Source organism: Anopheles stephensi, chromosome 2 (genome assembly GCF_013141755.1).
Source record: "Anopheles stephensi strain Indian chromosome 2, UCI_ANSTEP_V1.0, whole genome shotgun sequence".
Lineage (NCBI taxonomy): Eukaryota > Metazoa > Arthropoda > Insecta > Diptera > Culicidae > Anopheles > Anopheles stephensi.
The window spans coordinates 53409867-53431330 of NC_050202.1; the positions used below are offsets into that span (position 1 = coordinate 53409867).

General features: G+C 48.1%; 3 protein-coding genes across 6 annotated transcripts in view; 1 reads left to right on the forward strand and 2 right to left on the reverse strand.

Annotated features, from left to right (window-relative positions):
- Positions 1-6067, forward strand: part of LOC118502684 (phosphofurin acidic cluster sorting protein 2) — a 38394-nt gene extending 32327 nt beyond the window's left edge. For 3 of the 4 annotated variants that reach the window (XM_036035194.1, XM_036035195.1, XM_036035196.1), the window contains exons 5-12: positions 419-571; positions 2336-2876; positions 2948-3102; positions 3188-3447; positions 3507-3869; positions 3941-4028; positions 4117-4233; positions 4307-6067. In XM_036035194.1, coding sequence (XP_035891087.1) covers positions 419-571; positions 2336-2876; positions 2948-3102; positions 3188-3447; positions 3507-3869; positions 3941-4028; positions 4117-4233; positions 4307-4437 — 1808 coding nt within the window. In that variant the 3' untranslated portion in view covers positions 4438-6067. The remainder of the gene's footprint in view (positions 1-418; positions 572-2335; positions 2877-2947; positions 3103-3187; positions 3448-3506; positions 3870-3940; positions 4029-4116; positions 4234-4306) is intronic. The other variant, XM_036035197.1, reaches the window with a different exon arrangement.
- A 159-nt stretch (positions 6068-6226) lies between these two features.
- LOC118502730 (UPF0692 protein CG33108) lies at positions 6227-12672 on the reverse strand. The gene is made up of 3 exons (XM_036035291.1): positions 11758-12672; positions 11464-11560; positions 6227-11373 (listed from the first exon to the last, which is right to left on the reverse strand). The coding sequence occupies exons 1-3, from the start codon at positions 12321-12323 to the stop codon at positions 11152-11154; spliced, it is 885 nt and encodes a 294-aa protein (XP_035891184.1). The 5' UTR covers positions 12324-12672; the 3' UTR covers positions 6227-11151.
- A 6227-nt stretch (positions 12673-18899) lies between these two features.
- LOC118502743 lies at positions 18900-21408 on the reverse strand. Its single transcript, XM_036035308.1, has 2 exons — positions 20110-21408; positions 18900-20033 (listed from the first exon to the last, which is right to left on the reverse strand). Exon 1 carries the CDS (start codon positions 20907-20909, stop codon positions 20433-20435), a length of 477 nt encoding a protein of 158 aa, XP_035891201.1. The 5' UTR covers positions 20910-21408; the 3' UTR covers positions 18900-20033; positions 20110-20432.
- Positions 21409-21464: the final 56 nt, after the last annotated feature.

The following is a 21464-nucleotide window of genomic DNA, read 5'->3' on the forward strand; positions in this document are numbered from 1 at the left end:
TTCGTTAGAATTAGATTTGATGAGTTTGTTTGATTTAAATCAGGATTTGTTTGCTCTTGATCTAATAAGTTTAACTTCATTACTGCTGCTAAACCATTGTTTGAACTTCATTCACTACTTCCAAAGATTACTGCAACAAAAGGCAACAACAGTGTTTATGTTGCATGACTTTGTGTTTTTCTTAACGCCTTTGGTCAATTTATGTTGCGTTGTTGTTTCTTCATTTCATCCATCCATCATGTGCCCCTCCTTCATGCTGAATGTTTTACATCCACTGCATATTACCTACTAAGGTGGTTCGGTGTAGGTTTGCTTTTGTTTTTTGAAACACATGCTTACTACCTATAGCCGTTTAAGTTTGTTTGTCTTCGTGTTCGTTTTATTTGTTTTCTTTCATTATCTTTTATGTTCCTTTCAGATTTTATGCCAGAAAAGAAACCCAATTTAGAGAAGCGTGACTCGCTCGCCGAAAAGAAAAGCAATTCAATAACAATTGCCAATAATCTTATTAATAGTATGAACGGCAACAGTATTAATAACAATCAGACTAGCAATTACAGTAACATCCAAGGTTTGTAGCTTTCAAAACACACACAAACACACACAAAAAAACGCTCGTTCGTTGTGGTTCACGTACTTTCTATCGTCTATCGTCTTTACTCACCAGACACACTCTCTCACTCTCTCTCTCTCACTCTTTCTCTCTCTGTTACTCTCTCTTTTCCACCGTTTCTTCAATCTGTTCTGAAACGCTTATACTACTACTTAATATATTTATCCCGTTGTGCACTGTCGTCACTAGTGATGGGAATAACCACTTAGTAACGTGAATTAAATCAGAGTGAATAAGTTAGAATAGTGAGTTAAATCTTATACTCACTCTTTAAGAGTTAAATCTCCAGGAATGATTTAACTCTCCGAGCTGACTAGCCACTTATTTACTACGTTTTAACACGTCGGCTGCAAAGCCTATTTTGGTCGCGTTTTCTGCCAGGCCGAGCCGTTTTGTCAATAAATTGTATTCAATAAGAGGTTTGCTATGATACTACATTTATCTCACTCTTACATATGTATATTGTGACATTGAGCGAGAGAGATGGAGTGATTCGCATGTTAATCGCTCAACAAAAACCGTCTCTCAAAAATGTATTTAAAAATTAGTTAAACCACAGATATGCAAGAACCAACCCCAAATTTAGGTTTACCAAACAAAAATCTTTACTTTCACCGAAATACGCATACGTGAGATTCCTAGTTCCAAAGAAATGGCACTTTGAAAACCATGTACGGTGGCTATCAAAAATGATAGCCATGGCAGCCAAAGTGTTAACTCACTTGCCTCGTTTTGACTCACTCGGTACGTTTTAACTCAATCGTGAGTTTGATATCGCTTTACATTACATTTTATCTCAAACACAAATTGTACTTACTGAAATCATGTTGCCCTCGTGTTTGAATTTGCCAGATTTAATTCACGAGTGAGCAAGGCATAGTGAGTGGGTTAGAACGAAGTGAGTGAGTCAAAACGTATTGAGTGAATTAAAACGCAGTGAGTGAGTGGTTAGTCGGCACGGAGAGCTAAATCACAAGTGAGCTGAAGTAACTCTTCGGGATGATTTAAATCATCTAATTCATTGCGAAAGATTTAAATCATTCGCTCACTCTGACTCAATTTGCACACCACTAGTCGTCACTTCTTCTAGTCCACTCACCGCGCACCGGTTTGTTCGTACGTAGCAATGCATTCAAAACTACACGGATCGTTTTGCTAAAAGTCACCCGAGTAATGTTATTAGTCCGCGCGCATCATAAGCGTTTCACAGTTGCATTTGTTGTTAGCCTGCCCCCCTTTTGTTTCACTATCAGCAAGTATCCCCTGTTTCATGCCCGTTCGGCGCAAAGCATCTTCTGCACAGGTTCTCGATTGTCGTGTGGCATTCTAGCGCGTGTTGAGTGTGTAATGTTTGTTTGAAATTGATTTTTGCAGATACATAACCAAACCTGTTTGCTTCAAGATTAACATGTTATGCCCTTGAATTTGCTCGTTTTAGCTCGAAAAAGATAAAATTGACTGTTTGTTAAGTTTTTCTTTTATACATATTTTTGGAACAAATATTGCTGTTCCCTGTTTTGCCACATATTCTTCCTTTTTTTCAATCTTCTTACGCTATACTAACCATCGTTCGATATCACACTCTCACTGATTTCACTGACTTTCTTTAATATTTAAATTGTAGCATTAAACATTACTTCCCTGTCTATCAAGCAATTACGCTTTTTTGCCACATGACCCGTATGCGCTAACGACGTCGTCTGTTCGAATGTTCTTCTCCAGACCGATCGGGCGATTGGAAAAATGATAGCTCTGGCAATGAGGGTGGCGCTGGCAATACGGACCCGGAGGCGCTTAGTTCCGATCCGCAGAACACGGGCAGCCCGCCGAAGGAGAAGGAAACGGCGGTGGAAAAGAAAAATCGTTTGTTCCGCACCAGCAGCAGCACTCCGAACAGTGCCAAAAAGCAGAAGCAAGTGCTCAGCTTCCAGATGGATCAGCAGCAGCAGCAGCAGCACCAGCACCAGCAACAGCACCAACAGCAGCACCAGCAGAAACCGTCGCCGCTCGAAACGTGCCTGTCGCCAACGAATGTAGAGCCGCGCCGATCGTTGCTCGAGCAGCTGCAGCGAACGTTTACCACGGAAGAGTCGCTGCTGCCGGAGGTGGTCACGATCGTGGGCCCGCCGGAAGCTTGCACCGTAACGCCGACACCCCGTTTAGCGTCGCTCATATCGTCCACCTTTCGGCCTACCTTTGCACCGAACAACACCGCGGAGGTGAAAGCAATCACGCAGGCCCTTATGAACAAGATTCAGAAATAGTAAGCAGAGGCGCGCACCTGGTTCGACGTGCGTTTTTGGGACCGGAATTCACTTACGCTTTCTTTTACAGCTGCAACTCAACAGCGAAACCACCAACCACGGTGAAGGTAGTTCTAGTCGGAGGCGATTGGCTGCAGGGCGCCGTTTTGCGCCATTACGTAGAACTATTGGGCATACGGCCACCCGATTGGGTAAATCATATCAGATTCTACATTGTTCCTTTAGGTGGGTTAGATACGAAGGATGGTTGTAAACCGTCGAACAGCTAAGTAACTGATTACACGCTCCCCCTTTTTTACCACCTTGGCAGGTTCGTGTGCGGTCGCTCGGTACATCGGAATGATTGATACGAGCTACCTGAGCATGTTCGGCACGGAGAGCTGGCAGCAGATCTGTGACCGTGCCGCCAACCTGGACAGTGCGCAGTCGAAGAACGAATCGGCAGAGTTTATTAACCGGATACAGCGCTACCTAGTGTCGGGCGGACCGTGCACGCAAGTTCCTATTGCCGAGGCGATGGTTAACTATCGCGATGAAGACTCTTGTCAAATATTTGTACCGTTTGTTAGTGTAAGTAGCGCGCCGGTGCTTACTATGGCTGGCTGAAACCAATTTCCTCTGTCTTGCAGGACGTTCGAATCGGCTGTTTAGAAGGTCCGCAGGTGTCGCTTGATCTCGACGAATCGTTAACGTACGCTTCGCAGGGCAGTGCCGACCGGATGCTATCAAGCTCGCCGCCCCAGAGCGGTCGCACATCGCCACCCACGTCCCAAACACCCCAGCTTGCCGTGGCCCAGCTGCAGCAAAAGGAGCAACAGGCGCTGCAGCAGCAAGCGTCCTCGTCGTCCGCATCCGCGCAGGAGTCGCTAGAGCTGCAGGTTGACTATTGGCCGCTGGCTCGGCCAAACTTCGACCCGAAGGAAAAACCGCCCGGCAAGGGCCAGGATCCGACGGGGAAGAACAGTATTAAGAGCACCTTTCGCCATCTGCAGGTAACGCTTGTTAAGGGGTAGCGAGTGCGTTGACCTGTGATTGAATGGTTTGCATTCATTGTTTTGTCTAGGTATGGCGACTACCGCAAGCACCTAGCTTTGGAGAGTTTACCAATGGCTTAACGCTGAGCTTTGCTACCAAGGAGAAAAAACAGAAAAGTATGTGTGTGTGTGTGTGTGTGTTGCACACACGGAATTGCATCGTTCCTTTAACGTATGTTTGTATTGCTGTTTTTTTTTGCTGTAGTTATGCGATTGGGTAAAAAGAAGGAGAAGGATCGTGATGCTGAGAAGGAACAGTGCGTTGAAGGCGTGGCCCGTCTGATCTGTTCGCCGAAACAATCGCACCCGGTCCCGTTGCGTGGTAACTTGCCTACACAATGCCCACCGTACAGTTTGGTGTGCAGCTAACCTTTCCTCCCCCCTCTTTTCTACAGTGTACATCGATGGTACGGAGTGGACGGGGGTGAAATTTTTCCAACTCTCTTCCCAGTGGCAGACGCACATTAAGAACTTCCCGATCGCGTTGGTCGGTGCACCGTTGGCGCCGGCCGAGATGCTAACCTAGTCAGCTTTATCCTCCGTCTTGGCGGAGCTAATACCTAATAGACCGACATCACCAGCGACTCCATCACCAACGTGTTTGAGCTCCTCACCATCCGCCGCCACCACCACCATCCACCACCGCGCTGGCGCCCTAGCTGTCGGACCACCGGTACCGGCGGGCTGTTGTAGCACGGCGCCCTTCACGAAACTGCCACCGTTGGCCCCGCGATCCGCTGGCTGTGAACCGCCAGCGAACACACCGTTCCTGACATCAGCAGCCGGCAGTGGCCATGGTCACACCAGTGCCAGCAGTAGCACCGGTGCAGCGCGGCTGTTGCGACCGCGCAGCTGGGCGGCGGTCAGCCGGTCGCGTGGCGATTAAATTGTTCGTCCGTAGCTGTCCCATATCCGTGTGAAGGTTGTGCCAGAGAAGCGGTCGCGTAGTGTGTGTGTGTGTGTGTGTGTCGGTTAAGATTTCGTGAGTGTGTGGCAGTATTGCGGCGGCCCCCCCCTTTCCGACTCTGAAGTGTCGCATCGCACAACGGCTTTTTACCGGCCCATTTCCCGCCTCCAAATGATGTTGAGTGCAACATTTACGGGAAGAGTAGTGTGTGTATGTGTGTGTTTTTTTTTTCATTCTTAATTTATACCAGCCCGTTTGATTTGTGATAAAAATTTGTTTGAGTGAGATATGAATACACCTGCACGGTACTGCTCTGCTGCCCCGTACATCATTGTGCGTGTCCTGCTATAGCGTTACAATGTTTCTGAAAGCGCTTCAGGTCTCGATGGTGCGGTCAGCAAACAGCAAAAAACAAAACTAGTCTTTTAGAGCAAAAACAGCAGCAAAACAGGAATCGTTAGCAATAATCGAACGGCGTTAAATTACCGCACAACAGAGGAGAAGGTTTTGCATTTACCGGCACGACCGACAACTGTTGGATGCCAGGGAAACATAGGAAGTGCTGCTATATTGCGAATGTGTTCCTGTGACAAAATGGTGTCCTCCCCTTCGCTGCATGCCCCCCACATCACCACCAGGAGTATTGTATAAAGCAAACAAATAAATGTTTTGTTTAACACATCCACAATGCGCTGTTGGCTATTAAAAAGAAAAACGGGGACGGAGTAGTACACCCAGACAGAGACACACATTTTACTGTAAAGCAAATAGGGTTTTGTTTCCGATCGCAAACAATAGATGATCCATTTCGTTATGATGATGAGGACCTGCAGAGCGCGTACTACTACCACTACTCCTTTTAACAGTCGTAAACGCGTGTTGTGGTGCAGCCGGCACGCGATTGGGAAATATTTATTTTTAAACTTACTAAATCGCCGAAAAAAACCAACCTATTAAGGGTAGGGAGGGGAGGGGGGGGGGTGTGGGGGTTTGATCAAAATTTGGTCGATTTTTAGATAACCTTTAGAGACTGCTTGGACTGTGTCACTTAGAATGTAATCGGTTGTTCGGCCAGCAAGCGGTACGATGCGCCGTTCGGTGAAAACGGCCTCGATAGATGTGTGTGTGTGTGTGTGTGTGTGTGTGTGTGTGTGTGTGTGTGTGTGTGTGTGTGTGTAGCAAAAGAGGACAAACGTGGGACAAAAACAACCCCCGCAAATTGGCAAAATGCCGCTGTGTAATATTGCAATAATGATTAAATGCGTATGGCTGGTGCATGAGGCAAAGCTGGCGCACGTAGCTAATACAGCAGCAGCGACTGTTAGTGAACCCCCCTTCCCTACTCCCTCCCCCAGCACGCATCTCCTACACGGAGTGGGGACAATGTGGAAAAACTGGGCTTGGTAGGGTTTACCAGTTTTATTTGCATCGCAGTGCCGTCTCCTTCAGCCGGGCCACATTTTTTGCGTTAGCCAGCATGCCATCGCGTTAAACAAAACTCAATGTGCTCATATATCAAACTACTTATAGAAAATTAGCAAAATCAACTATCACACTAAACATAAGTGAGCGTTCGTTTGTTTGAAACCACACAAAACCCACGAGCGGTACCACGTGTGAGCGCGACTGAACCCGGGGCCCATGGCTTTATCGGCCGGGTTTGGTCAATTGATGCGTTGAGCAGGAAATTGGAAAACCATGTGTTACCCGTCGAAACTGAACGTCTATTTATTCTGCACAGTGTGGCATAAGGCGGCAGCATCAGCAGTACATACCGTAGAGTTTCCGAGAAGTGCTAACAAATGGGCGAGGAGCCATTTCTGGAGCCTGGTTGGGAAAGAGGTGGACTAATGCCAGCGTCTGCCTACAGCCATCTTTTCCAATTTCCTAGATCAGTTCTAACTGGCCATTCCAGTTCTACCGGGCAATAATAGTCCACATCATCCTTACCAGTAGTGTTGGGTGTAGTAAGCTCCAGAGCTACCGGGAGGCCTTGCCTCAGTAAAATGAGGGCTCTGAGCACGCTCTTCGATTTCAAAAACCGCTAGCTCCGCACTCTTCGGCCTCTTCGCACTGTCCGACTGTTGACAAAATACAACGTCAACGTCAAGTGCGATGACAGCCGACCGCGGAAGTACGCAGCCACTTAAGGATGAGCCACGAGCGCAGCCGAAGAGAAAAAACCTAGCCAGAGAGAGAGAGCCGGCGAAAGAGAGCGAAGGGAAAGGGCGAATGACCGCGTTACACACAGGCAGTAACAGCCATAAAGCGAGAGAAAGAAGACGTTAAGTTTTTTATCTGCCAAAAGTGTAACTAAAATTCACAAAAAAATACACTTATTCACGGATGTAGAGAAGGCGTCGAATTCATTTATTCTCGCGGATTGATGCCTGTTGCATTACCTTTACCATTACGCCCTTAGCTGTGTGCGGAGTTACCTCATCTCGCACATGTTAGTGAGCAGTTGTACTCTCCTCTTTAACCAACAAAGAGCTACATGACCCAACCCTTACTTACCAGGAGGGCCCATAAAAGTAGCCTCGCACATTAGCTAGTTCTTGTTGCGGAACCCTGCAAGTAGCTCAAGATGGACGGAAGGATCATTGTGTTATGCTCTGTATTGTATGTTGTCGTGCATTCTGTAAGTGTCGTAGTGTAGAGCATAAAAGCAGTCGTATTTTACGTAGCATAGCATTGTACACCGATCGAGGGGCAGGCGTATTGTAAAGTATTTTATACGATATTAGGGTGAGATAGATAGTAGCGTGAGGTACATAGGAAAGAGTGCGCCAAACACACACACACACTCACACACGGAAGGACGGACGGTGCAGGATAGTGGTCGTAAGGATAATAATCGAAGCATTTAATGCGATGCGAAGGATGCCCACACACACACACACACACACACACACACACACACACCGACATAATGAATTGAAATATGCTCGTGATATTGACGGTTGCCGCAAAGGCGGTAAGGCAACTGTATTGGGGTAGTAATAACAGTAGTAGTAGTAGTAGTAGTAGTAGTAGTAGTAGCAGAAGAAAGCTTTTTACAGCCGGTGGAAAGCTGCGGATAGCGAAATGGGGGCATTGGCGACAGGCTTACTGCTACCACCACCACCACCACCACATATACACATCCCTGATGCACTGACACATATCCCTTGAATGAAAGGACTAACCATCAAATACACACACACACACGCACGCATACAAACCGCTCCGCAAATGGAGCGTGCTGCGATCCCAAGACAAACCGCGTACCGTAGGCGTGTGCTTGTCGTTACTTATGGCTGTGGAAAACTAATGGGAGATTACTACGAAAACGAAAGCAGAAACCATACAAACGTAAAGCAACACATAAACAATATCATAAAATCGCCATCAATCAGCGCTCTTTATAAGTGTAAATGGAGTGTGCCCTCCATAAAACCAAGGCTGCAACTCCAATATATATGTATGTATGTATATGTATACTATATTAGCTTCAATCTGCCGGCAGCTGCCGGTGCAAGGCCGGATCAAGGCCGGATGTAACCCAAAAACCGTATCCGTTTTTTTTTTTGTTTTTGGTTTGGACTAAAGGGTTCTTCTTACAGCGCTATCCAGTGATTTGTCTGCCCGTTCCTCTTGGCACCGTCTGTCTGACGATGTTCAGTTTTCGGCCGATAGGAAACGCAACAGACGGCCCATCAAACAGCTTACTAATGCGATCGGTACAGAAGGCTCACACATGCTTGCTTTCTGCCTGCCTCTATTCGGGGTATCTCCACGACGGTGAGATACGTTCAAATCAACGTTCGTTACTCTCGATGTGTAGTAGAGATATGACAGACCGAGGTTTAAATGTTCCCCCCCCCCCCAGGGCTTTACTATTGCCATTGTAGCTCTTACTAGAACCTTTTTTTCCGTCCTCAATCTACCCTTCCCAATCCTCGCATTGTGAATGTTTAGCCGCGTTTGCATTAGAAACAGTTCATCTCAGCCGTGGTAATCTTTACCGGGAAGATGTATCACCGAACCCGTGTGTATCGGATCCGATTCGTAAGAAGCTAGAACGCGGCCAGCCACCGCTAACATGGAGAATAGACGTTTGCTATCCTTCTCCTTCCCCGCCCTCTCAATTTAGCCGTATCACCCATCGTTCCCAAAGGGGTTGTGGGTTGGTTTGCCCGTTTACCACTGATCTCAGATATTTGGAGAGACATGGTTACATGTTCGGTGACATCAGAGAAGGAGAATGAACCTCGGAGTTAGCTAAGCTGTTTGGCGATGCTGTGATATGCTTTGTCCAAGCCGGAAGGATACGCTGGTTTTGGGGCACGTGATGTGGATGCCGAAGATGTGCTCCATAGGGGCAGGCCAAGGGGGACGATAGGGGACAAACAAAATTGCGAAAATTAAGCATGCATAGACATCCCATCCCCCATGGGGCGGTCCGGTTGTCCGGTCTTCACACGGGGTTCAAATCCCATCCAGACCGCCTCCCCCGTACGTAGGGCTGACTACTTTACTACGGGGAAATTTAAGTCACAGAAAGCCAGTAATGGCAGGCCGAGACTTCTCGAGGTTGTAGTGCCAAGGAAGAAGAAGAAGAAGACATCCCATCCCATCCCATTGCCGATAGCATTGGGGAATATCCTTACTATTGCTAGCAGCAGCACTCGAGAATCTAGTAGCTGAAGTTGACCGGGCATAGAAGGGATCCACTACGGTTGTGACGCCATATTCAAACCCGCTAGATACCACCAATCCAACAGTTCTGGTTTGAAACTGAAACACTGTCCCTTCACGAGAATATATCCTTAAGGTTTGTCCGGTGTGCGATCCTTGTGGGGATTTTTTTTTTCCAGCGAGTCTTTTGTAGTTCCTTTGGACGGTCTAGGTTTTCTGGCAAAGGACGAAGCAGAGTCCCCCTTAGCATTCTTTCATGGTTCTCGGCCAAAATGGGGGACGCTTGACGATGAGTTCCGGGCGCTGGCCAAATAACCAAATAACCAGTTCTTGATATCGCCTGGGATGAGTTGTGCCCGGCTCTGTTCATTTCGGCTATATGGCAACCGATTTTCAATCTGTAGATTTCCTCGATTCTTTGAGTCAATTTTTTTTCCGGCGAGCATTTTTTGTATTTCCTTTGGACGGTCTGGGTTTTCTGGCAAAGGACGAAGCCTTCTTAGCAGAGCTGATAGTTTCTTCATCTTTTTTTTCTCTTCTTTCTCGTTCTTTCTCGTCAAAGCAAACACAATGAAGCAGTAATTGAACGCTGGATTTTCATGTATTAATTTTATTTCCTTGGACTGTTTGGAGGAAAAATGCCATTTGCCAGTGTTTTGCGAGTATTACAAGTTGATCCCTGATTGCACCACTTATCTCTATTGGCAGATGGGCATTGTGCGAAGTGGCGTTTAAGTTTCCAAAGCCCGTAACATGGCTAGCCCCCCCCCCCCCCCCCCCCCCCCCCGCTGTACACGTTGTTCTAAAGCAACATACAAACGAACGAAAGTAAAACAAACTAAACAAAAAAGCTTAAACATACATATTAATCACATACAAACCCATTAAGCACTTACTACCCATCTTGATCATGATCATCAATCATACTACATTGTGTCTCCTCCCCCCCATTATCGAAAACGGAATACAATAAGGCGGCGCAATAAATGTGAAACTAGTGGAGAAAAAAAACCCAAACAAATCTAAACTAAAATACAGTAAAAAGAAAAGGAAGAGAAGATGGTGTGTATGTTTGTGTGCGTGTGTGTGTTTGGAAAGTATCGGGAAATTTGAAAGAATCCCCCATCCTAGATAGGCCATACATACTCTCTTCTACGCAAAACTCTGGTTTGGTGGTACGGACCTGGTACCAGGGCGTGCGGAGCTGTAAGCAGGAAGGATGCCTACAGGACGATAGCCGGAGAAGGGATGGTAGCTCGAAGGGTCCGACACACGCCTGCTGGGGTTGGTCCCCAGAGGAGCAGGAAGCAACCCGAACATCAGAACGAACAAAAGCAAGCGAGATAGAGATAAAGGAAGGCAAGCGCAAGAAATATCTCAATACTGTTTTATGTATGTTTTAAAATAAATTATATATATATATATAGCCAAAAAAAAAGAAGGGAAACCCGAAAATAAAGCTATGAATAAAGATAAATATAGTTCCATAAATAGTCGCATCTATCTCTCACTCTTTCTCCGGTGATCGTAAATAAATATCTTCCACCAGACAGGGAAACGTAGGGTGTGGTATGGGGTAGAAGGGAGCACTGTACAGTCGGTGGACACACCACACACTACTCGGCAGGAGCAGGGCGGTCCTCGTCGGTCACGTCAAAGTACGATCTCATTTTTAGCCTTGTAATGCTCGATCATGATGAATTTGCACCGCAATCCATTGCATCCGCCCATGCCACCCTCGGGCAGGATGAACGTTTCGTTCGGATGGCCCACCGGTTGGCAGAACTCGACTAGATTCCCATTGCTGCGGGACAGGTCCCGCAGTGACCATAGGGCGAGGTTTTTCGTTTTACCGTGCCGGGCGAACACGTAAAACTGAAACGATACAAACCGAGACACGGATTTGGATAAGGGAAGGGACGGGAGGGGGGTGAGGCTGAAACTTCCTCACACGCCTTAACTTACGTCGTCAAACTGGTCAATCAGATAGCCGACAACGAGCGCCCAGTGCGCCCGGTGCCCCTTGTTAAGGCAGGGTGTATGGTTCCTGTCCGGATCGTAACTGGAACGCGCGGCGCACAGCGTCGTGTGTTTGCATGGGTTAAGGAACTGTTGCTTCGAATATAGGCACAAAGGGGGGTTAGTGGTAGGTTGATTCTTCATGCTCTGTCCAAAGGACCATTTCACTTCCAACGCTGGAACTGGTGCTTTACAGAGAATGGCTAGACAGTGGGGGGTGGGCTTGTTGGAAAAGGATACGGTACGAGAAACATTGCGCCTAGCCGCAGCTTGACCTGGATGTTCGGATCGTCCATCCAGCCGCCGACCAGCGTGTGCGTGACGGGCTTGTACTCCACGAGATGCCGGTTCTCCTCCAGCACCTGCTCGAACAGTTCGTTCAGCTGCCGGGCACTGAACATTTCGCCATTGTTCGAGTAGCCGCGCGCGACGGCCAGCTCGAGCAGCGCCTTGGACGATGGTGCCCCGTCGAAGATCATGCTGAGCGCGGTTAGCCCGCAGGTGGGCCCATTCTGCAGTATCGGTTCCACGTTCTGTACCCGTAGTTCGCGGGGCGGCGCATACTGGCAGACGCGGTTCAGGAAGCAGGCTTTCTGTATCTCGGGGTATTGCGTCGCCCATGCACATTCGCCGGAGGAAAGAATCACATTCTGGTGGTTCGGTTTAGCGAGGCGGTTGCTGCTGTTATTGATCACACCCAGGTTCAGTTCGGCAAGGGGCGTCTTGGTGGGCTGCGTCACCGACGCTGGAGACGGTGGTGGTGGTGGTGGCGAAGGTGGAGTAGGCGAAGGGGTGCTGTTCGACATTTAGTAGTAGAAGTGGTGGTAGGTTGCTGCTGCGACACCGGATGGACAGTGTGAAAACGCAGGAAACGGCGGTGGTTGGGGTGGTGCGCTAGGAGCAAGGGCCCGAATCCCTTTGTTTTCGGTGGCGCAGTTGCGCCAGGACGCGCGCGAAAACGGGAAGCAAAAGGGTGTACGCGTTTATTTTCATTTTGCCGAGCGCGGAGATAGAGAAATGAGAATGGAAAATCCACAGTTAAAACACAGGCGCAACAGTTGGATGGAGTGTTGGTCGGGATGGGTCAACGTTGAGCAAAGGGAAGGCGGGGAAAGCAAGGGCCAGGGGACACGCGACTTTTGTGGCTGATTATTCGATTGCTCACCTGTGTTGGGCGACGCAAAAAGGAAGAATAGAACAGGAGCAGCACCAGCAGCGGCTACGGTGGCAGCAAAACAGCTGTGAGCTGAAGGAAAATAAACGTAGGGAAACAAAGAATTGTCAAAAATAGATTTCGTTGTTCGAAAAAAAAGGTAAACAATCGGGGAACTATGCGACGTCCGACGGACATATGAGTAGACAACGCATTTCAAAAATTAATAATGTAAATGTGTAAAATTTGAGACAAAAAGAGTTTTTGATTTTAAAATGAGATTTTTGTTCTGTGGTTGGTTTACGTCATTGATGTGCTTACGTGCTTTGAATGTTTTCGTCGTTTTCAATTTTGTTTGAGCGAAAAGTTTGGGATTGAAATATTTCACCGAAACATTTCATATTCGAATAGCGACGTTTCCTATGGGGTGAAACACAATAAAATACGTTGCAAGATGGACCCGATTGGTTTCAGCAAATCTTGTTGAATTATGCAAACGGTTGATATGTTTAGCATTGTAAAAGATTATACTGCTCAATCGTTGCTCAATCCTCAACTACCAACCGACCACGTTCAAGGGATTTCGTCTACTAAAAGGTAAAAGGGCTTTATCTAGCAAAAGACTTTCGTTGTCCAACAGGCCTCACCTTCCAAGTGATCTTGAAGTTTAATGAGTTACATCTTACAACGTAGTTGACGGGCACTTCTCATGTACCAATACCATTGTCTGCTAATACACGTCATAAATAAGAGCCTTCTGCTGCCAATAGACCTTCACCACAGCACCGTAACGTGTCAGAGATCCTGGTGGGTATGAAGCTCAAAGAGAGTATTAGCGTGTAACAGCGCGTAGCTTAGAGAGTCACCATGGTTAAGTTTATTGAGTATCGTTTTCTTTTTCGTACGCCTCGCACCGGACGGATCGCTGACCAGCACTTTCCTCATGGGGCATGAGTCCGGCATCCTCATCACGTGCCCCAGCCTTCAAATCGTTCCCGCCTTTGGCTCAGAATATTAGTGTCGTTAAATATTGCAGCTTGCTCGAGGTTACTGAACTGATACGGTGCTTCCAAGGTGAGCTCTATCACAATCAAGGTCTATGGCAGGCTGAACTGCGTCTCACTTATCCTCAATCCCTGCTTACTTGTACTCGATCGACACACTTTCTATCCTACTAAGAACGGCGGAGCCATTCGTCTAGTCTTTAAACAATTCTATGCAACATTCACCTTTCGACAACATTTCTTGCATTAGAACCACCCTCCAGTCACCAACCTCCAGCTCATGGGTCCATTGCTCTTTGTCTCTTGCCCAACAATGTGCTTATTACAACCAACCTGAAATTGACCGTTTCGCCGAGGTGCTTGATCGTCGTGCACAAAACCATAAACACTTTTATGCTGCAATTGGCGAGCGTGCACTCTTCAGGCGCGATGCGCGATTCACAGCCCACAGTGCACACCGTACCTAACCTTGCCCACAGCTGACCTACTAGACAGCAGGATGGGCAGGCTGGCAGGCAGGCAGCCACAAACACAAACAATCACACCGTGGAACGTTGATAGCAACACGCGGGCTGCGGTGCTACGGCAGTAATATCGGATTATGCTTCTTTCCTTCGCATCCATTCTTGCCGGGCCGGGAACCATCGTCATGTCCAATCAGGTCGTTCTGCTCGCAGTTTGCCCATCTCCACCGCGTCCGCTGGTGCGTGATGTTTGAATTCCAAAATCAAACATTTACAGCAATCGATTGTTTGCTCTCGCCGCCGGCGCTACTGCAGATCTACCGGCCGGCCCAACATTACTTCCGTCCGCCAAGCTGCCCGCCCACGTGACTCGGTTCTACAAAGCACCGGGCGTCTCCATCATAAACATCAGGAAGTCACAACGTACTTGCTCACAGGCAAACACTCCCAACCAGAACGTGGTACACGTGGTGGGTACGGTGAGCTTCGGATGTTCTGGTCGCACACACACACACACACACACACACACACATACGAGCAGCCAGCACACAGCATGCGGCAACAGCGTCATTCCGCAATGGGGACGAATTGTTTGCTCACAAGATTACGGCCACGGTTACGGAACGGCATTGGGGCGAATGTGGGTGCGAGCGAGCTTTCTGGGAGTTTTATATCACACACTGCCATCAATAAAACGTTCAATTCTTCCGCCCGCTGCCGCTAACGGTAGGATGAACAACACGGCGACAGTTATCGTTAGTGTTGGGGCGTTATATCGACCCACCAGGCCCGTTCCGTTACGGCTCCGCGCTGGTAACGATCGGATTTTTGGAACATCATAAAATGTATTGGAGGCTTGTGTTTGTGTGTGTGTGTGTCGTTTTTTTATTTTTATTATTTTCCTTTGCCCCTTTGCAAACCATGACGGGTGGCGAGAGCTAAAGTGGACGTCATCCTGCAAATTCCTTTTGTGATGTTTCCCCCTCCCGATCAGTTTATTTATTGCAGCTTCAACGCTCGAACCGAACCGTGATCCGGAAATAAACGAGCGACACGGAAGCGGAAAAAACAAAGCCAACAGAAGCAGCATTACAACGAAAAAAAAATTAAACCCACACACATTTATTTAAGGAGAGGAATTTAAAAAAATCAGCTCCTCAACAAACTAAACTTTAGCCAGGCACTTGGTTGCAGACGCGCCGGAAGCTTATCATTCGGGGGTGAGCGCCTTTCGGGGGTCTGAAGTCACAACTATTGCGAGGCATTGCGAGTGAAACCACACCGAATGCCATTTTACTAGTATCATTACGGCGGTAGACAGTGGAAGCGGTATTGCCGTACTGAAAGCCACTGACTTCGATAGGAATTCTTAAACATGACGTGAAGTACCGGGCGCCTCCATCAAGATTTCTCGGTAAAAAGATAGCGATTCGACTGCTTTGCGACCGTCGCGTAATGCTAAACTGCGTAGGTCTGAGTTATCTGTTGTCTTGAGTTATCCTAAAAGCTTACTTACTTTCTATAATACTAATACGTGAATTCTACTGCGAGTCAGACCCAAGCTTCTCATTGGTGCTTTGCATGCAAGGCTTAAATGTGAACATTCAAAGTCAAACAGTCATTCACCGTAGAAAGTTTCAGCACCTAGCAGCCGACAAACTGCGATGGGCTTCGCCTCCTTCAAGCACATCAGTCAGTTGCAGAACCCTCTCACGGCACGCACCTTGCTTCAGCTACATCTGGAGATCACGTCGTAGCAAACCATTTGCCGGGTTATGGTAAATTTACGCAAGAAATTGTGCGTGGCCAAAATTAAGCTGCACTATCGGCCCATCCCAAGGCTCAATGAAGATCGGCTGAGGTCGCGAAATTTGGCGAAGGACTCGCGTGATTCGTGATCGCGTGGAATCTTTGCCGGACTGCAGACAGCTAGTGTCCAGCCATTCTTGGACGAGCTATTGACAGAGTTGCTGATTGTAAGGATTTTGGACCAGGAAGAGCTTAGAGACGCGTGGAAAGTGAGTGTATTTCATCCAGTATAGAAAAAGCCGATCTCTTCAATCCTTTGCGCCTTAGCGGATGACATAGACATCGCAAAGTGCATAAAGATGGAATTGAGGATCAAGGTGATGAAGACTGGGAAGCAGACTATAAGTTGGCTGCAACGATCTCGAGGTGGTGGAGGAGTTCTGCCACCTTTGTACGAGCGCTTAACTTAAGCGATAACAACTTCGCAGCTGGACGGTGCTGACAGAGGACGCCAACTCACTCGCCATTTTCGAGCTATGTTAGACGGTGGGGGCGAGCCCTCTCTTTGGAGAAGGCGTATGAACTACGAGTTATTAACCTGACGGTGGCCAAAGTCGGAAACCCGTCCGAAACGGCGCAGGCTGCTACACTTGCTAGTGATTCAACTCTGGGAGAGGTCGTCCTCAAAACAGTTGTCTTAAAAGAGTGTCTACGTCAGTAACCGTCGTCGTAAAATGTATCACATCGTTCACATGGTATTGTGTGCTTTCATCATGTGTATAGCAAAGCGAGTAGCAGAGGGCCACCATTCAACTGGAGGCATGCTGCAGCACCGGTCGAACCAAGGAGCCGTAGAGCAACTGGATGAAGTCCTGGGTCCGTGAAGTCGCGAGCAAGTTGCTTAGGCAAACCGATCAGCTGTTTGCCGATGTGTTCAAGCTGGTCGTGGAAGCTCCACTACTCATCGAGAACACTCAAGGGTCACAAACACAAAGGCGGGCAGGAGAGTCAGGCACACCGTTTGCGGTTGATGCAACTCCAGCAACTCTTCGGGTCTCTATCTCTGGTGCTCATTTCGAATACGATTGATGTGTGCATGCTACTGATAGAGCATAGTTCAGTCTAAAGTTCGAACGGCGATGAGTCGGAACGGATGGAGTGATATTGGACATTGCTAGCAATCCTTACGGTTAGAGCTGGAAGGAACGGGTCACCGACCGATTTCGGTTCGAGCTGGCCTGTGAAGAATATATTTATCGGCCTAAAAAAAAGTATCAACTCCCCAAGAGCAATCTTCCACCTGCACGTTTAACGTCTTTTACGTCGTCGTCGTCGTTGGGCTTTGAATTCTATGGGGAATACGTACGTTTCAATCTAGCCTGGCTGTCAGTTGATAGAAATCGAATCGAAGCACCCAGCTTAAAGCCGCACTAGCGGGAGTGTATAAGCGGGCCCGGTCAAACAATCCACCCTCTTCGCGCCCTTTTGGTGTCACATCTGGCGCAAACTCGGTATTTTTGTTGTTGAAAAAAATGCTTGCAAGAATTTGCCTGGAATTTGGTTACTACGGTGTGTTTCGGCCGGTTCTGATTTTACCTGTGTCGCACCGCACACATGTCGCCGATGTCTTATCGATGAACTGATGGCAGCGGCCAAACCGACCCGGCCTGACTATCCTCATCGGGCATCGTCTGTGCTGTGCTGTGTCGAGTCAGCTCGACTTTCAACCGCATAAAATCGAACGCGAGCCCCTTTTTCTATGCCTCGCGCGGGGATGTCGCGGAAAAGTCCGGACAACGACCAACAAAGAACGACTAAATCTCGTGTGTTAGAGAGGGGTAGGTGGGGGGGGGGGGGGGAGGGGAGGGGTTCGGGTGGCGGGATCAACTACCCGTTCCGACCAGATGAGAGCGGTCCATTTTTGTTGTTGTTGTGTTGGTCTCTTGTCGCCCTTGGCTTTATTTCTTCATCGTGGTGCCCGCCGAACGCGAGGTCCGACAGTCCGGATCGGAGTTTCTTCACACCACGTTGCGTTTCATTCTAACTGCACTGACGCTTTTTTTTGTTGTTGTGGGGGGCCTTTTCCCACCGTTAAGCGGCACTCGGCGACACACGTCTCCGAATGGTACGGCACCATCGGCCCAATAAAAGCCCATAACCGTAGAAGTCAACTGCAGCAATAGGCACCTTCCGATTGTTTACCGTTTGCTGCACCTGCGTACCTTCATAGCGTGTCCGCCGGCGACACTGGACTATTCCGGCACGACTATTTTGGGTCGCCTGCCATGTTTGACTTTTTGTTTAATGCACTGAGCGTTGTTGTTGCTTTGCTTTGTTTGTTTCTTCGTCCCATTTGCCAGCAATACTACGCGCCCCCCGTAGATACGTTCCGATCCGACGTGTTGGAAGCTTGGAACGGGGAGAGATCTGGCATCGCACACAAAGCGCACCAACTCATATCCCGTCCTGCGTCCTGCCAGGGGCTGTGGTTTTGTGCCATTATAGAGTTCATTTTTTTTTTGGTTGGGTTTTTTGTTTCCGGAAAGGTCCTTCATATCGATTTTTTTTTGCTCGTTGCTCCAGTACACTGTGTCTGTACAGTGTTCTGCCAAAGTGCTGGTAAGTTCAGGTTTGGTTCCAACCACGGCGTTTGTTTCACTCTCGAGATCATCGATGTGAACGACTGCTGCTTCACTACGCGGGGAACGCAACTTTGCGTCCATAACACCGGGCGGGATATCGATGTACGAACGAGACTCCGCCCCAGGGAAGGGAAAAGCGTACCGGAACGTAAGTGACCGGTACCGATTGTGAGCTGTGAACCATACTAGTGTTGGGAAAAATGCATCCCAGCGAGGATTCGAATCTTTAAATTCCCATCCCTCCCTTCCTGACCAACTCAACCGCAACCAAGACTGCACCGAGATTGATGAAAGCAAATGAAACTGCTAAAACAATAGCTTAAAACTGCTAAAATAATAGCTTAAACTTAAATGTCTAGACGCTAAACCATTACGATCAAGATTAGTTTTATTGCAACTCAGTCCCAGCCTTACACAATATCTATCAAATTTCGAAGGTTCAACCCAATTGATTCCTCATCGAAGCTTTATCGAACCTAAACGAATCCCAGTCGGATTGCAAAAGAATTCCAGTCGGATTCAGATCGGATCGGATTCGAATCCTTATCGAATCCGAATCTGATTCATATCCGTCATTTAGAATCCATTTCCATCCAAATCATTCTAGGGATTGGATCTTTGAATCATTCCCGAATCCCGAATCACCCAACACTAACACCATACCATACCGTTTACCACGGCAGGTGAGATGTGAATGTTGCAGCCTTTGGGGCAATTTTATGTTTCGTTCGTGTGTACTGATGCGTACGAGTTTGTTTCACTGTCTTCTACCCGCCTGTTATTCGTCACATTGCTTTCTTTCTTTTTCTGATTTGTTTAATTCCATTTATGCTTTATTCCAATTGTTGGGGGGTGGGGACAGCCTTCCCATGGTGCTGGAGCTGGAGGCATTTTCATTAGACAAATTTCCTGGCCTTATATGTCGTACGACTGTGGATGTTCGCGATCCTCTCTGATTAAAGGCACCCGTTTTGCTGCTGGGGTGCAGATCAATACTTACGTATGGCCAAATCAAATATGGCCGAAGGACAATAGTTTACTTGAATCAGGTATTTCCAGAATAAAAATATTCTAGGACCCGCGAGTACAGCAAGCGTACTCCTGCACGTGCAAAACCTCCACATGTTGGATCCATGCAAGATTGCAGGAGGTATGAGGTCTGTTGGTGCAATCTGAGATCTGTGTAGTGGTAAGTACAACCTTCGGACCGTTCGTTTGTTGAGTGAGTAAAGGCTAAGCCGATGGCGACACGTTTTAGATTTAAGCTTTCCGATGTGAGTTTTAAATGTAGAGGGATTGTCGGACTGGCTGGGACTTTGATTTTTTGGAGTGCAGACGCGTCAAAGCCCAGGGGGCTATTTGTGGCGGGTCTTCTGCTAGGTGAGACCGATGCTCCAGATCATCCGGCCATCGATCCGATTCTTGTTTGCATTCCCCATTTTAGCCGTTTCTCATCTGGGATTTTAATCTTTCTACAGAGTGTTCGAAATAAATTTGACAGTTTCTGAGGGAATAGGAAAGGAATTTTTATCAAATTTATGTTAAATATTAAAAAAAAATTTCTACAAAGTTTAGCTTACCATGTTTGCCGCATTTTTTATTCGAAGTACCCCCCCTCCGCGTCGATGGCCGCTCCCACCCGCTTCCGGAACCGCACGCAAGCCCGGACAACCATGTCTCTGGGGATGGCCGCAAACACGGCCTTTATTCTGGCCACCAGCTCCGCTTTGGTATTGCAGGACGCCCTGTTGGTGTCCCGCTCAACTGTGCCCCACACAAAGTAATCCATAGGATTAAGGTCAGGGGAGCTGGGTGGCCAAACGTCGGTGCTGGTGTATCGGTCGAAATTGGCAGTGAGCCATTGGCGTGTTTTTACAGCCGTATGGCACGGTGCACAATCTTGCTACCAAACGTACGGCCGCCCATTGGCCACCGTCTCAATCCACGGCTTCACCACGGTGGCCAGCAGGTCAATGTACCCGTCAGCATTCAGCCGCAGGCTCTGGGGGAAGATGTGAGGCGGCATCACGTCTCCCTCCGACGAGACGCACCCTAACACCATCACCGTCTGAGGAAACTTCGTCTGCGGCACACGGGGCACATCAGCAGCACAGTAAGCGAGCCGGCGGTTGTTCTGTACGTTGTGCTTTTGGTCTTGACAAAAGTTCTTCTCGTCAGAGAAGAACCACAACGTGTCTGACTGCGCCGGGTGCTTCAGCCAGCTCAGCAAGCGCTTAGCGTTGGCAAGCCACTTTTCGCGCGTTTTTGCTGTTATGAGCTGTCCCCTACGTCGCTTGTACGACGCGTACCGCAGGTCCTCATTTAACGCCACCTTGACGGTGCTCTGGGCCACGCCAACGTCTCGCGCCAGGGCCCGCATGCCGACGCCGGGATCGGCCGTCGCCCGCTGCTGCAATCCGGCCAGGAACGCGTCGGTCCGCACACAATCCGACCGCCTGCTATGCTGTTTGCGAACAATAACACAATCCACTTCTTCACCTCACGCCTCGAGCTGTACGCGTATTGTTTTTACGGTGTTCAGCGAACACATCGCCGCCTTCCGAATTTTGGCATTCGTATGGCCGGCACGAACCATCATAACACAGCTTGTACAATTCGGACGGGTTCCACATATTTATGGAGCTAGACATTGTTTACACTTGTTCGCACAACTTTTAGCAATCGAATGACATATCAATCATTTCGATACGTCAACTCAACCCTGAGATATAAACCCAAAGGCCAGGTGTCAAATTTAGCCCGCACACCCTGTATGTTCCTCGTCAGCATTATTTTTGTTATTTGATTTGTAAGTTAGTATAGAGGTTAGAAACTAACCATCAGACTGGTAGATGGTCTTCGGTGGATGCGAGCTCCCACGCTAGGCGTTAGTTTACTACTTTCAAACAGACACACTGGCAGATACACGGTGAAC